The 17536-nt window shown below is 42.4% G+C and overlaps 1 protein-coding gene across 1 annotated transcript in view; it reads right to left on the bottom strand.

Moving 5' to 3' along the window:
* The window catches only part of snx29 (sorting nexin 29), a 679392-nt gene extending 663340 nt beyond the window's left edge, over window positions 1-16052 (bottom strand). Inside the window, exons 1-2 of the mRNA XM_033040302.1 lie at window positions 15925-16052; window positions 2197-2258 (exon numbers count right to left, since the gene is read on the bottom strand). Coding sequence (XP_032896193.1) covers window positions 2197-2258; window positions 15925-15931 — 69 coding nt within the window. The 5' untranslated portion in view covers window positions 15932-16052. The remainder of the gene's footprint in view (window positions 1-2196; window positions 2259-15924) is intronic.
* Window positions 16053-17536: the final 1484 nt, after the last annotated feature.

Below are 17536 nucleotides of genomic sequence, written 5' to 3'. Positions count from 1 at the left end.
TTCAGATTTTCATGAACCACATAGGCATCTGCCATGAAACATTGCAATGTTCATGATAATTTACATATATTTATAATAATGACACTTCAACATCTTGGTTTATAATTAGAACGTACTCATTAATGAGGCAAAAGCACCGAATCACCCTTTTGAAAATGCACGCTTACAATATTCAAAAAACAATATTGACAAATTTGTGTAAATAGGATGCACCTTACAAGCTCAAGTATTAGAAGTTGAAAATGTCCGTCTTAATCATCAAATGTTAACAATTTACAGTCAAGGAACCATAATACATGCAGCAGCCAAGAAAAGAGATTCAGACTTATCTTAGAGGCACAGTTTATCATTGCCTTCTACAGTCTAAGACAAATACAAGAGGGCATTTGATATTGAGAGCGAGCTGTAATACAGAGAAAAACTCAGAACAAACTCAGCAATAAGTCTGCAACTAAAGACACATCTTGGGTCATAATGAGTGGGTGAACTCATGCAAGAAAAATCCAAAAAATAGCAATTATTTTTATAAATAATTCATATTTTGTTTGCTTCATATTTTCCAATACCTGTGCACGTTGGCAGAATTGCGCTGTATGCACTGGTATATATGGAACTCTAATGCAAAGAAGAACTTGATAAAAATATATTTTAAGAATGCTCAAATAGCTTATCCATAATTGTGTCAGAGTGTTTGTCCAGCCTTAATGCATTGATTAAAGATGGAATGAATATCAGAGAACAGACTTGAGGGGCCCCTTGAAAAAGGATTACCTTTCCACTCACTGAAAATGCAGATTATTATGTCAGATGTGGAGAGTAATGGATTATATTTTGCCTTCAGTTAAAAAAAGCTTTTGAATCTCCCATACAAGTCAACAAAGTGTGAACATTAGCAAAAATATTGAGAAAATGATAACATGTGTGGAATTAGATCTAGCATTTGCGGCTTTCTAAAGGCAAATCTGACTGAACAGATGACTTCCACCATTACTCCACTGAACTGTTAGTTCAACAATGTTTATGTAGAAGGTGACCACAGGTATTTTTATTTGCAAATTAATTGCATATTTTATTCAGATAGGGTTTAATTTTGTACGTGCAAATCAAGAAGGAGAACACTATAAGGATATATCCAACATAACATCTTGTCCTTGTCATTGCAGTCTAGTATCTTTCAAAAAAAATTTAAGCTGAGTCTCCTTTCTTCCGATCTCATTCAACATCGCTGCAAATTGACTACTCATGCCAAATTATTTACATGTCCCATTGTCTGCTTTTCTGGCTTTGTTTAATCTTATTTTTTGCAAACCACATGTTACGTCTCACCCTCAGCAGGAACCCTAAACAGCCTTCCCATCTTGTCATTTTCTTTTATATGCTGGCAACAGTGGTTCTTTTTTTCTATATCAAATTCAAAAAGTGCTGCAAGTGTGACTTAGGAAAACAATTCCCGGGGACCTCAGTTGACTAGACACAACCAACATAAGTCAGATAAAGGAATGGGAATAGCAAAAAATGAGTTTGGCTGTTGCAGTTTCTTTTTAGATATGATGGGGGAAGAAAATCATGATTCATCTTACTTACAAGTTGGAAATTTTAAAGTTAAGGAGAAATCAATGGTTGATGGGGAATGGAAGATAGCAGGCCAATAAGGAGAGATTTAATGATAGATGAACGGTAAAAGGCAGGTAAATGGAGTGCATTTACAGATGAGCAAAGCCTACAGTGTGTACCATCTAAAATTGATTGAATTGATTGAAATATAAGCTTGGAAACAGGCCCTTTGGCCATATCGCTCACACTAGTTCTATGTTATCTCACTCTCCACACACTACAGGCAATTTACAGAGGCCAATTAACCTACAAACCTGCACGCCTTTGGGATGTGGGAGTAAACCGGAACACCTGAAGGAAACCCACGTGTCACAGGGAAACCATGCAGACTCCACACAACACGCAAGCTTAGAATCGAACCTGGATCTCTGGCACAATGAGGCAGCAGTTCTACCAACTGTGCCTCTGTGCTTCCCCAAAAATATTTTTCAATTTCACAGAGTGAATGAATGTTAAGGACAATAGATGCCCTTCTCCTCAGGCTGGCCAAATTTTAGTTTTTATTTCTTTTGCAAAGGATATTTTCGTAATCAATAAGCCTATTAACAATTATATATTACATATAAAGCTATTTTCCTTTACCTGCTTAACTGCATCAAGAAGCCTTTCGAGAAGGGACTGCCTCCTCTCATTGTGTTGGGACACTGAAAGAGATTAAATGTTCAGAATTAGCTAATATATTTATATATTTTATATATCTTTACATTATAAATCTGCCTGGAAATACAACTAAAGAATAAACTGGTAAGCACCATATACCTTGCGCCTAGTGGTTACTGTCCGGTCCCACCAATGTCAACCATATGACAACTGTGCCACAAAATGACCATTTCAGCTATTAAAAGGTATTAATGGTCCACTGCACAATTCAAATGATAGCTACGTGTTCTTCAGTGTACTGTAGCTAGTCGATCAATCATCCCAATTGTCTTGCTAGATTATACTTATGCAGATGATAGACACAAAATACTGAGGTAACTCAGTGGGACAGGAAGCATCTCTGGGTAGAAGGAATGGGTGACGTATCGAGAGGGAGACAGAGAGAGACAGAGAGAGACAGAGAGAGACAGAGAGAGAGACAGAGAGTGCGGGAACTCCTCATGACCATGAAGGCGACTCCCCGGCAACCACCCGCGAACATGTGGCGACCATGTGGCAGTCGCCCAAGTGGGACAGGCCAGATTGAACCTGTGTCTCTGGCGCTGCACAACTTTAAAGTAGAGTCAAAGTCATGGATGATTAAAGAGAGCACTTGATGTGGTGTGTAGATGTTTAAGATGCCAAATAAGAATTTTGTAAGCAAGCTTTAAGCATACCAAGTGAAATACAGAGTGGCAGTATGAATAAATAATTGGTTTAAATGGAAAAGAATCATGCTGAACATTTGTTGTTTGGTCTGAAGGAAGGTGGCTTGGCAGAATATAATTTAGAGTTAACATGGTGACAGAAAAGGACAAACCCAAGGAATAAAAATAGAGGTAAGATCAGTTTAGGCTGGTCCAGAACATTATCTCCAATGGGATCCATAGTGACTTGGTAAATTGGATCCAATACTGACTTAGTCATGGAGAGGATGCAATGGCAATGTAACTTTTATTACCATTATAATTATAATTCTGTAGTTAGCCTTGGCTATGTTAAATTATAATGAGGTTGTGATAAGGGATGGATGCTTGGAGAGAAAAATAATTAGATTGATGGATTTGTTTATAAAAAGTCGAAGAAGCAGATGAAATTCTGATGTAATGGTATGAGTTGTAAATCTACCTTGTGCTCTGCCTTGTACATGAGATCGGAAATCCAGCTTCCAGATAGCAGGAAAGGGGCTATAAATTAGAATTAAGTTGTATCCTGGCACCAAACACTAATTAAGTTGACAGATTTACGACCCATGCATGCTTGGTTGGGAGATGTGTGTGGGTTTTGAACTTAGAAACTGTAATTCGGCAAACTTATATAATTAATGTTTTAAATACATAGGTAATAGTATTTTAAACTATGTCAAATTGTAGTGAAACAATTTATGAAATGTATTGTCTTAGTAGGAATGTAAACATTAGACTTTGTTTAGATTTATAGGAATATCTTTCTTCTTGGTATGGAAAGTGTGTATGACTTGTGTGATCATTGTATTACATATGTATCTTATATTTTGAGGAGTGGTCTTTGATAATTGAGCCTACTGGGGTTTTGCTGTGTTGAAATAAAATAATTCTAAGCAAAGTTATACTACAGGCAAACGAAGGTTGTAAATGAGGCCAGGGAAGGGGGATCATGTGACTGATGTTGTAAATCACCAGAAGGACTCAGATGATTGGTTACTAGCTTGTCATACCCTCTGTATCTGAAATGTCTAATACCTATATAAATGCCATGAGTTCTATCAAAGTTACTCTTCTCTGGACCTACCCCAGAGCATCAGCTCTGTGTTGGAAGGTTCAGAGACTAGTCTCAGCTGAATAAAAAATCGATTTCAACAGCTACAAGCATTTGAGTCAAGTTGACTTTAGATTGATAATAGAACTCAGTTTAACATATTAATCAAGACTCTATCTCTGCCTTAAATATATCCGCTGACTTTGCCTCCACAGCCTTCTGTAACAAAGAATTCCACAGATTCACCACCCACTGACTAAAGAAATTCCTCCTCATCTCCTTCCTAAAAGAATGGAGAAATGGCAGTGGGTGTTTAATCAGAGTGTGGGAGATCAAATACAAGGAATATAGCAAATGGCTGGGCTCTTGGGAGGTTGATATACAAAGGGATCTTTGGGTGCATGTCCATAGCTCACTGAAAATAGCAACGCAAGTAGATAATGAAGTAAAGGAATACGGCATGCTTGCCTTCATTGATCAGGGGATTGAGTATAAAAGTTGGCAAATTGTGTTGCATCTGTAAAAAACCTTTTGGTTCTGTTACATTTGGAGTATTCTGTCCAATTGTTGCCACAATAGAGGCAAGATGTAGAGATTTCAGAGAAGGTGCATAATGTTTTTTGAAATAAAGACATGCAGTGCTAGAGTAACTAGGCAGATCAGACAGCACCCCCCTCACCCATGTTTTCTACTGCTTATTAACTACCTTCTTTCTTAGACTCACTGTTATGGCCACGTGTCCTTTGTAAAAAATATAAACATAGTTTCCCTGGTCCTTGTTTTTCATCCCACTAGCTTCCACATTCAGCATATCCTTTATCTCTTCTGCCAACTTCAACACAATCCCACAACCAGCCACATCTTGATCTCGCCACCCTTCTGCAGTGGCTTCTCTCTCCATAACTGCTTGACCTGTTCATCATCCCGTTGGCACTTTCTCTGCTGGAGGGCAACACTTGTTCCTAAACATCTTCCCTAATCACCTTTCAGGGACCTAAGCTACTCTTCCAGGTTAGGTAAAGTTTCACGTGCATCTCCTTCACCCTTGAGTACTGCATCCAGTGATGTTGATGTAGCCTCCTCAACGATTCCAAATGCAGAAGAGGTGATTGGTTTGCAGAGCATCTGAGCTCTGTCCACAAGAGCAATCCTGTGATCCTGGCTACATGTTATTTCAACTTCCCTTCTCATTTCCACACTGACTTGTCCGTCTTCAGCCTTGTTCACAACCAGAGGAAAGATCAACACAAACTGAAAGAACAACACCCGATGGAGGAAAGTGAGATGGAGAGGGCATAGGTTTAAGGTGAGAGGGGTTTGTTTTAGCCTGTTGAGGTAAATGAGGCAAGCCCAATAACAACATTAAAAAAGGTACATGGATAGGAAAGGTTTGTGGGGGATATAGTGTGGATGTTGGACCGAAGGGCTATGACTAACATGGTAGATTAGACAGCACTTGTTCCCCTCTCTCCTCTTGGTCCTCATTTTTGTTCTCTTTCCCATTAAACCCAACCCCCCTGAAATGGGGGGACTATGTATAAACACTGCTGTAATTTCTACATGGTGAAACCAAAATGTAAAAAAATGGCCTTTATTAAAATATGACAATGTGCACTTTAACCACATGTGCTTTTTTCCATTACAAATCTCAAATTGTGGAGTACAGAGGCAAATAAATAAATGATGGGTCTTTGTCCCAAACATTATGGAGGGCACTGTATAAAATGACTACATGGTAACTTACTGAAGTTGTAAACTGCTAATATTTGATATTGCACAGAAATATGATACAACAAACTTATTGGGGGGTTTTTTCCCTTCCCATCAGAAACAAGTACTTTCAACATAACCAATATTGGTTTAAAAATATTGTTTCCTGAGATTAATTTTAAAGTAATAATTTAAAGGTATTTTTAATAAAGTGAAAAACAGAAGTTTACTGATCAATAAAGGTCTTGTGAATTAGGAAAGACCACAATAAAAAATGAAAGGAAACAAACCTTGGTGCTGCGTTCAGCTAAAAAAGGGGAAGGTCAATAGTTTAATAATTGGCCATGCTGAATCAGTTGAATTCAGCCAGGAAGCCATTATAAATGAATTACGGAGAAACTGGTTTACAACATAACATTTTTGTGTGGTAAACAACTACGTTTCAAAGAAAAATTACACACAAAAAATGAACAGCGTTGCACATTACACAAAGACTTTAATCTGCCTTCCGAATCCTCAGTGTACCTCACTCACAATCTTAGAGAAACTTGCAGCAACACTAAATGTTGTGGTACATCAGGCACAAATCCAAGATTTTCCATCACACACACAAGCCGCTAAAACAGAAGAAAATTATCTCCTACTGCTTTATCCTCATTCCCATCCACCAACCCACTCAGCCACCTGCCTCCACCAACACCATCCCAAAGACATATATCTGCCTCCCAACACCATTTCACCTTTCGCCACCATCTATCTGCTCCTCCAATTTCACTCCACCACACATTTGCTAACTAATTCACCTTGATCATCCATCTGCAGTTACCATCGCCCTTCAATGATTGATCTGCAGTCAACTATTGCAGACTCACAATTCCTTGGTCAATCGCTGACCATAAATCAATCTTCCACCCAACATCAGCTTCAAAACACTGGTCACGAATCCATGCCCTGGTGAAACCACAAACTTACCAGTCCAGCCCCCCTATCAATATCTGATCTAGATCCCTGGACCTCTCTTTCATTCCAAAACCCCTTGGAGTTCAACCACACCGTTTCTGACATCCGTCTCCCAGTATATTAAAGATGGCGCCTACTTGCGGCGACATTTTGCCAGCAGCCCAACAGAAGAGGATAATTTACAGCTACAATCAACTTGCCTGGATCAGAAACAATAGTATATGGACACACTAATCTGGTCTGTATTTATTTATGCCTACAATATACTGTTGTGCTGAAGCAAAGCAAGAATTTCATTGTCCTATCGGGGACAAATGACAATAAACTCTCTTGAAGTCTTGAACTTGAACTTGAATAGTACCCCCACCAATCACAGCCTCCAATCCCTGATTTCAGATTTATGTAATGGCATCTATATTTTCTGATCAACCTGTGTTAACGAGTGCTTCAATAGACACAGTTTAATCTGACACATTTCTTCTTTTTTACAAAACATTTAGGATACACCAGAATAGTTAATGAGTTCTGGTGACTCCAAAAGCTGCAGCAAACTTATATTTTGACTTGATTCTTGCAGTAGCCATGACAGTGAGTTTCAATATTTAGAGACAAGGTGAGGAACACCATGCGACAGCACATACATTCTCCACAGTAAATGCTTCACAAGTAAAGGCATCTTAGTGAAGTAGATCTTGTGAGAGGAATTCTTTACCCAGCATGATTTTTCCCCAGAGTGAATACTTTTGACTAGATACCTTTAGATGATCATGAAATTCAAAGAAAAAGAGAAAGGAAACACTTCTGTCAATTCTTATAGAATAGTTTGCCTTCCCATCCGCACAAGGGAAGAATAGAACACGTTTAACCAACTGGTGTACTTTCCAGAAATGCTAATGTTCCTGACAAGACATATGGCAAAGCAGAAAAGAGCACCACAGGGGAGAACGCACCAATTTTGCACCAGTCCACCTTCTACCCACATGTATCACCCAAGAAATCCTGTCCCCCATCCGGTCCATTTGCCCTTTATCTCTCCATTAACTCCTTTAATCACCTTCTTTAAGGATCAGATTCTAACAAGAGCACTCGCCCTCACTTTAGGCAATCAGACAACCTGGCTATGCTCCTTCTTCCTGTGTATAGGCAGCTACCAGTGAGGTCTGTACAGAACTGGTGAAGGGAGGCACAAGAACGACAGCATGATTGTTTAGAGTCGGTAGACTGGGCAACTGGCCTGAATGAATATGCCAGGGTTATTACTAACTTCATTCGGAATGTGTGGAGCAGTGTGTTCCCACCAAATCATGTAATTGTTCCCCAACCAGAAGTTGTGGATGAATAAGGAGATCCACAATCTACTGAGGACCAGAGGACTGACAACACAGGTTCTTTAGGAAATCTAGATATGACCTCGATAAGACCATCAAAAAGGCAAAGATACACTTTCGCTCAAAATCAGAGGGTGAGGCAGACATTCGGCCGTGTGGCGGGGCTTGCCATCAATTTCTACAAGGCAAACCAAGTGGCAGCTCAAGCAACAGCGAGGCATCAGTTCTGGAGGAGCTCAATGCATTATATGCACGCTTCGAAAGGGAGAACACAGATGTGCCATCTCCACCCCACCATAGTTTGCAGTGGCATGGTAATCACTGCCACCAAGGTTGACATGAGAAGATCCTTCATGAAAGCATCTGGACCTGATGGTGTACCAGGCCACATTCCCAAAACCTGCGCGGAACAACTGGCTGAAGCTTTGACAGGACATCTTCCCCAGAGGGCAAGTTATTTTCTAAATGAGGAGGAGCTGCGTTGTAATGCAACGCAAAGGGATCTAGGGGTATTAGTACATGAATCACTAAAAGTTAGTATGCAGGTGCAGCAAGCAATCAGGAAGGCCAATGGAGTTTTGGCCTTTATTGCTAGGGGGATTGAGTATAAAAACACGGAGGTCTTGCTGCAGCTGTACACAGTATTAGTGAGACCACATTTGGAATACTGTGTACAGTTCTGGGGTCCATACTTAAGAAAGGATGTACTAGCCCTGGAGGCAGTGCAGCGAAGGTTTACAAGATTAATTCCTGCAATGAGGGGATTGACATATGAGGAAAGGTTAAGTAGGCTGGAACTCTACTCTTTGGAGTTTAGAAGAATGAGAGGCGATCTCATTGAAACATATAAGATCGTGAGGGGCCTTGATCGGGTGGATGCACCGAGGATGTTCCCAATGATCGGGGAAACTAGAACTAGGGGACATAGTTGCAGAATAAGGGGGGGCTCTTTTAAAACTGAGATGAGGAAGAACTTCTTCACCCAGAGGGTGGTTAATTTATGGAATTCACTGCCCCAGGGAGCAGTGGAAGCAGAAACTTTAAATATATTTAAGACTAAAATAGATGGTTTTTTAGCTGCCAAGGGGATAAGGGGCTACGGGGAGAGGGCAGGGATATGGGCCTAGGTATGGTTAGTATAGTAAGACCTGAGTGATCTCCTGGACAAGTGTCGATCGCCTGGATTGGGGTCGAAGAGGAATTTCCCGGATTTTTTTCCCGAATTGGACCTGGGTTTTTATCCGGTTTTTTGCCTCCCCCAGGAGATCACGAGGTTTTTGGGGTGGAGAGGGGTGATAGTGGTATAAAGGGGAGGGTAGTGTCTTGTGTTCTGTGTCTTGTGTCTACTGTTTGTGGGTAAGTGTGTCTGTTTAGTGTTCAGCCATGAGCGAATGGCGGTGCGGGCTCGACGGACCTGGTGGTCTACTCTCGCACCTACTTTCTATGTTTCTATGTTTCTATGTAACCTCTCATTACTAAAGTCCAAGGTTCCAACCTGCTTTAAAAGTGCATCAAATAATACCAATGTCCAATAAGGGTAAGGTGACATGCCTCAATGATGACTGATTGGTGGCACTAACGTCTGTGATTTGAGAGGTCAGTTATGGTGCATATCAACTCCCACTTAAGCAAGAACTTGGAACCGCGACAACCACCACAATAGATATACGATTTTGGCTCTTCACTCTGCGCTGGGCCACTTGGACTATAAGAAAATGTAAGTCAGGCTGTATTTCTACTACAACTTAATGATCAACTCCATCATCCTCCTCCACACTTGTACCCAAGGAACTGGGAGTCTGCATATCCCTATATAGCTGGATCCTCAACTTCCTCATCAACAGACCATAACCAGTACAAATTGGCAACTTCACTTCCTCCTCGATAACCATCAGCACAGGAGCAAACTCTAACAACCCCTCCATCCCTCCCCTTTCTCCCCCACACACACTCCTTTCTTCCCTGGTGGGGATGGTGAGTAATAAATCGTGGAATTGCATTTGAGGGTTCCATCGACCAATGAAATTTTCAGAGGCCCTGGAGCAGAAGGCCTCATCTTGATAACACATGCAGTAGAGAAGGAGAAATTGAGAAAAAGGGATGGCATTCTGACACAAGGTATTTTGTCTGCACTGATATTATCTGAAGAAGGGTCTCGATCCAAAATGCCACCTTTTCCTTTTATCCAGAGATGCTGTCTAACCTGCTGAGTTACTCCTGCTGTGTCTATCTTTGGTGTAAACCAGCATCTGTAGTTCCTTCCGACACACGGTATTTTATTCTTGTTTGTAGTTTTTCCATTACGCATAATCCTCCGCCATTTCCGCCACCTCCAACGTGACCCCACCACTCGCCACATCTTCCCATCTCCCACCATGTCTGCCTTCCGCAAAGACCGCTCCCTCCGCAACTCCCTCGTCAATTCTTCCCTTCCCTCCCGCACCACCCCCTCCCCGGGCACTTTCCGTTGCAACCGCAAGAAATGCAACACCTGTCCCTTCACCTCCCCCCTCGACTCCATTCAAGGACCCAAGCAGTCGTTCCAGGTGCGACAAAGGTTCACCTGTATCTCCTCCAACCTCATCTACTGCATCCGCTGCTCTAGATGTCAGCTGATTTACATCGGGGAGACCAAGCGTAGGTTGGGCGATCGTTTCGCCGAACACCTACGCTCAGTCCGCAAAAACCTACCTGAACTCCCGGTGGCTCAGCACTTCAACTCCCCCTCCCATTCCCAATCTGACCTCTCTGTCCTGGGTCTCCTCCATTGCCAGAGTGAGCAACAGCGGAAATTGGAGGAACAGCACCTCATATTCCGTCTGGGGTCCTTGCGTCCTTATGGCATTAACATTGAATTCTCCCAATTTTGCTAGCCCTTGCTGTCTCCTCCCCTTCCTTAACCCTCTAGCTGTCTCCTCCCACCCTCCCATCCGCCCGCCCTCGGGCTCCTCCCCCTCCTCCCCTTTTCCTTCTTTCTCCCACCCCCCATCAGTCTGAAGAAGGGTTTCGGCCCGAAACGTCGCCTATTTCCTTCGCTCCATAGATGCTGCTGCACCCGCTGAGTTTCCCCAGCAATTTTGTGTACCTTGTGCATTATGTAAATTACTTTGTAGTTACATAATAGTTTAAGTTATATTATTTGTAGTGGCTTTACATTATACCAGCTAGCCACATCATTATTAAGTTTGAATAAATAATTGATAAGGATTGAGTTATGCTGCTCTCTGAGGCTGGCTAACTTTTCCCAACGTGGAATGAATCAGGGGCTCATACAGATAATTGAAACCTAGGATGACCAACTGCACAACTTGTCTTTCAGCAGATGATGCTGAACAACATTTATCCTCCTAGCCTGAAATGGTTATTCAAGGAACAACTGTTCACTGTATATTAGATTCAAACTTTGGTTAAATTCTTTTGGCACGGTCAAACATCATTGTAAATCAACAGATGACAAATTGCAACTCGAATATTTTATTGACATTATATACCATTTTTCACCACTTCTGCATCACCAACGATAATTTTCAGCAGACTCCCCAGAATAAGTCCTCACCAATCGAATATATTTTTCAAATGAAAGCTCATCATCCTGAAACATGAACTGTTTCCCTTTCTAAAAACAGTGCCTGACCTGCTAAGTATTGTAGCAGGAAATGCTACACGTGTCACTTTACCTCCCCCCTCCAGTCCATCCAAGGACCCGAGCTGTCTTTCCAGGTGCGGCAGAGGTTCACCTGCACCTCTTCCAACCTCATCTATTGCATCCGCTGTTCTAGCTGTTAACTGCTCTACATCGGTGAGACCAAGCGCAGGCTTGGCTATCGCTTCGCCCAACACCTCTGCTCGGTTCGCAATAACCAACCTGACCTCCCGGTGGCTCAGCACTTCAACTCCCCCTCGTATTCCGAATCCGACCTTTCTGTCCTGGGCCTCCTCTGTGGCCAGAGTGAGTCCCACCGCAAATTGGAGGAGCAGCACCTCATATTTTGCTTGGGTAGTTTACACCCCAGCGGTATGAACATTGACTTCTCCAATTTCAGGTAGTCCTTGTTTCTCCCTCCTTCCCGTCCCCTTCCCAGCTTTCCCACAGCCTAATGTCTCCGCCTCTTCCTTTCTTCTTCCCGCCCCCCCCCCCCCCCCCACATCACTCTGAAGAAGGGTCTCGCCTCGAAACATCACCTATTCCTTCGCTCCATAGATGCTGCCTCACCCGCTGAGTTTCTCCAGCATTTTTGTCTACCTGCTAAGTATTTCCATTATTTTTGTTTTATTTCATATTTCCAGCATCACTCACAAATGCCATTTAGATAATTATAGTAACATTTCACATCAAGGTGAGAAACTTCACAAATTAGGTCCAGTTTACAGTAGTTTTCATGGGACAGACTATGGCTTATGCTATAACAGCAAAATAAATTCAAAGTTGTAAGCAAAGTATATATAGCCCAGCAGAATAGAAATTATCAGTTTAATCCTTACTCCTCGAACAATAAGAAATGATTTACATCGAGTGTTGGCTTAAAAGCAAATTTGTTCAAGAGTGTTTTATTGTCATATGTCCCAAAACAGAAAAAGAAAATTTGTTGTGTATAAAGGAACTGCAGATGCACCGAAGATAGGCACAAAATGCTGGAGTAACTCGGCGGTCCAGGCAGTATCTCTGGAGAGAAGGAATACGTGGCGTTTCAGGTCGAGACCCTTCTTCAGACTAATCTGTCTGAAGAAGAGTCTCAACTCAAAACGTTTCCCATTCCTTCCCTCCAGAGAAGCTGCTTGAGATGAATTACTCCAGCATTTTGCGTCTATCTTCATTTTAAGAAATTCTTTCTTGCAGCAGCAGCACAAAATGTTTGTAAATATAGTACTCAATAGATACACAACCAACAAACACAAATTCAATAAATCACATCAAAGCAAGACCATGGTATTAATTTAATCTAGACCAGGCCTTAACAAGTGATGAAATGTGAAATTGTCTATTTCAGCAGGAACATTGAGAAAGCATAATATCTCAACGGTGAGAGATTCAAAAGTTCTGAGATGCAGGGGGATCTCTGTGTTAAAGTGCATGACACAATAGGCCAATACGCAGTTCAGCAAGTAATTAAGAAAACCAATAGAATATTAATATTTATTAATTGCAGGAAGTGAATGCGTAATGCTTCAGTTACCTGCTTCAGTTACAGAGGCTATTGCTGAGGCCTCATCTGGAGGATTTTGTATGATATTCGTCTCCACATACAAGGGATGACGCACTGAAAGCAGTTCAGAGATGATTTACCTGACAGTTAACTGGAATGAGTGAATTGTCTTATGAGGAAAGACTGAACAAGCTTGGCCTTTATCCATTGGAATTAAGAAGAGCGAGAAGAATGAAACAGAAGATTCCGAGGCATCTTGATAAGTCCTATTTGGGACTGGGAAATCACTGTTTAAAAGTAAAAGAAGCAAGAGGGTGTCCATTTAAGACAGCGATGAGGGATTTTTTAATCCCCAGACCCCAGAAGGAACAAAACTCCCATCTTACAATGAATTCAACAAAACTATTGCACTGTGTCAAAGTGGATTCTCACTACTCTACAACTTCTTCACTTTGTTCGTAAAATAGATTTTCATGTCAAAGGCAATGCTATGCCAAAACCAAACTCTCACATGGCCGGAAAATCATTTTCACTCCCATAATGCATGCTTAATAAAAGTTTTCATCATGCATGCTTAATAAACGTTTTCTTCACCACACCCTTAAATTCAGTTTTTTATGAGCAGGAAATCTTGCAAACACTGCTCTGTAGAACCACTTTGCAGTATTGATTGAATGATAGTCTGGCCAAATGCCAATCATATTCACGTAATCCCTTCACATTGAAATTAATCTCCACACTATGGAACTGATGCTAATTTCAAATTCCAGTCTCAATTTTCACTGGAATTTTGCAACTCAGACTTGGCTTCCACTCAACATCATTCGGACTTGCAATTACGTGGGGAATCCCAGGCACAAAATAATTTCCTCATATTCTAACGAACATAAGCTTATATATAGAATCAGCTCACTTTTAGGTCACACACTTGGCTGGTTCAACACATAAACAATCAAGCTATTAATTTGCACCTTTCCCAGAAACAGGATAAAAATAGTTAATTGCCATTTATTCTCTTCCTTTATAAAGATAACAAAAATCCTAAGGTCCTTTTATACTGTACCGCTTTCATGATTGCTATCCCAACATTGTTCAATGATGAGTCCAAATAACATATCTTAAAATCAAGGAAGAGATTACAAATAAGTATCTGAAAGTTTAAACAGAAATCAAAATGTTCACATGTGTATAAAATCATGAGAGGAATAGATTAGGTAGATGCACAGAGTCTCTTGCCCAGAGTAGGGGAATCGAGGACCAGAGGACATAGGTTCAAGATGAAGGGGAAAAGATTTAATAGGAATCCGAGGGGTAACTTTTTCACACAAAGGTTGGTGGAGGTTAAGAAACACAGTTTTAGAAAGTTAGACAGGTACATGGACAGGGCAGGTTTGGAAGGATATGGACCAAGTGCAGGCAGGTGGGACTAGTGTAGCTGGGACATGTTGGCCGGGGTGGGCAAATTGGGCCAAAGGGCCTGTTTCCACATTGTTTCACTCCATGACTCGATTTGATTACTAGAGCTGGCTGAACATAAACGTCCTGGTTTTTTTAACAGCATCTTCCCATTTGGACTCATTGCTTGCAATTTTCCTCTAAACCCGCATCTCTGTGTCTTTTCCACGTTACTAAGTTGCCATACCCAACAAAACATAATCAGCGAAATTCCTTGCAAAATTGTGCAAAGTATGTAAAAGAATTGAAACAAGGGTTTCTATTGCATTTGACGCTGCAGTGATGTCTGCTGATAAATATTTGGAATTGCCATCTTTCAAATACCATTGAAGTATATGTACAATTATTATATGATCACTTATGTACAATAAGTGATCTATGTTACTCTAAGTGATTCCAAAGCATCGGTTTTATAATCATTAAACATGAGACAAGTTTACATCTTTCGTCATTGCAAACAGTACAAATTCAGTGGAGCTGCAGACAGTGAAATAAGTTGTCAAAGAATACAGTGGGATATCGATCAGCTGCAGAAATGTGGGAGAGAAATGGCAGATGGAGCTTAATCCAAATAAGTGTGAAGTGTTGCACTTTCGGAGGTCGAATGCAACGGGAGTGTACACCTGTACAGTTTAGGTGGAAGACTGTACACCTACATTCTCACATCAATCTCACATGCACCTAAACTATTTTTAAACAATTAGGTTGAGAGAATGAGAATTTAAATGCTTTGCTCTAATTGTGTGACTAGCATTAGTAATAGACGACATATGAAGGAACTGCAGATGCTGGTTTACACCGAAGTTAGACATGAAATGTAGGACTAACTCATCGGGCCAGGCAGCACCTATCCAGAGATGCTGCCTGTCCCGTTGAGTTACTCTAGTATTTTGTGTCTTTCTTTAGCATTTGTGTTGGAGATGCCACGCTTTCAATTTCCTTCAGTGAGCTCGTTTTTAACTGAAACCTCCAGTTTGCAAAAACTTTCACTTCACGATTCCAACTTCCCAATACGTGTGGATTCAACCACAGAGATCTCGCTTGCCGCCTGGGTGAGTGGACTGGAAAACATCGACCAGTTAACAGCAAACATCACAACAAACTAACATAATGCTCTGTTAAAAGTAACAACAACAAAATAACGCAAGAGGATCAATCTCAGGAAATAGATGTAGTGGGAGATGAATAATAAGAAGCAGACAGATAGATGAGATGAGCAGCCTGACAGGAGTCAGTCCCCAACACAGCGCTGTCACCGGCCCGGCTCCTACACACAGCCCGGCACCAGGCCAGGTGCACAGTCCAACACATGTTCCTCAACAGGTTTGTATATTTACCGCTCATGCTGCAGGCATCTGCCGGCTCAGGGCCGGCGTCAGGCGAGGGGCTGACACGTAAATAACAGCTTCATGGTGGCAACGACCCCGCACTCGGCCCGCACCGCGCATGCGCCGTCGCTGGGGCCGGGCCCAGCCTGCACATGCGCACAATGCAGAGGACAGCTCCGTTAGTGCGCATGCTCCGGCTGCGGGGACATCCCAGGCACCGACTGACGTCAGGCCACACACAGGGCTGGAGTAATAGTGGGGCATGCAGTATCTCTAGACACACAGGGCTGGAGTAATAGTGGGGCATGCAGTATCTCTAGACTCACAGTGCTGGAGTAATAGTGGGGCATGCAGTATCTCTAGACACACAGTGCTGGAGTAATAGTGGGACATGCAGTATCTAGACACAGTGCTGGAGTAATAGTGGGGCATGCAGTATCTCTAGACACACAGTGCTGGAGTAATAGTGGGGCATGCAGTATCTCTAGACACACAGTGCTGGAGTAATAGTGGGGCATGCAGTATCTCTAGACTCACAGTGCTGGAGTAATAGTGGGGCAGGCAGTATCTCTAGACTCACAGTGCTGGAGTAATAGTGGGGCAGGCAGCATCTCTAACATAGACACAGTGCTGGAGTAATAGTGGGACAGGCAGTATCTCTAGACTCACAGTGCTGGAGTAATAGTGGGGCAGGCAGCATCTCTAACATAGACACAGTGCTGGAGTAATAGTGGGGCAGGCAGCATCTCTAGAGGATAGATACACAGTGCTGGAGTAACTGGGGCAGACAACATCTCTAGAGGATAGGCACACAGTGCTAGAGTAACAGTGGGCAGGCAGCACCTCGAGAGGATAGACTCACAGTGGTAGAGTAACTAGGGCAGGCAGCATCTCCAGATGATAGGCTCACAGTGCTGGAGTAAATGGGGCAGGCAGCATCTCTAGAGGATAGACACACAATGCTGGAGTAATAGTGGAACAGGCAGCATCTCTAGAGGAAAGATACATAGTGCTGGAGTAATAGTGGGGCAGGTAGCATCTCTAGAGGATAGACACACAGTGCCGGAGTAACTGGGGCAGGCAGCATCTCTGGAAGATAGACACAGTGCTGGAGTAACAGCGCGTCAGGCAGCATCTCTAGAGGATAGACTCATAGTGCTGGAGTAACTGGGGCAGCATCTGGAGGATAGACTCACAGTGCTGGAGTAACAGTGGGTCAGGTAACATCTCTGTAGGATAAACACACATTGCTGGAGTAATAGAGGGGCAGGCAGCATCTCTGGAGGTTAGACTCGCAGTGTTGGAGTAACTGGCGCAGGCTGCATCTCTGGAGGATAGACACACAGTGCTGGAGTAACAGCGCGTTAGACAGCATCTCTGTAGCATAGACACCGTGCTGGAGTACCTCTGCAGGGCAGGCAGCATCTGGGGAGTACATGGACAGGGGATGGTCCGGGTTGGGATCCATCTTCAGACTGATTAGGGATGGATGTGGGAGTGACGAAGCCTGGCGAGTGATAGGTGGTGGAAGTATCAGCAGGTGCTGATTTACACCGAAGATAGACTCAAAATGCTGGAGTAACTCAGCGGGTCAGGCAGCATCTGGGGAGAACATGGACAG

Source organism: Amblyraja radiata, chromosome 22 (genome assembly GCF_010909765.2).
Source record: "Amblyraja radiata isolate CabotCenter1 chromosome 22, sAmbRad1.1.pri, whole genome shotgun sequence".
NCBI classification, from domain to species: domain Eukaryota; kingdom Metazoa; phylum Chordata; class Chondrichthyes; order Rajiformes; family Rajidae; genus Amblyraja; species Amblyraja radiata.
This window is presented reverse-complemented; position numbering and strand designations above follow the sequence as displayed.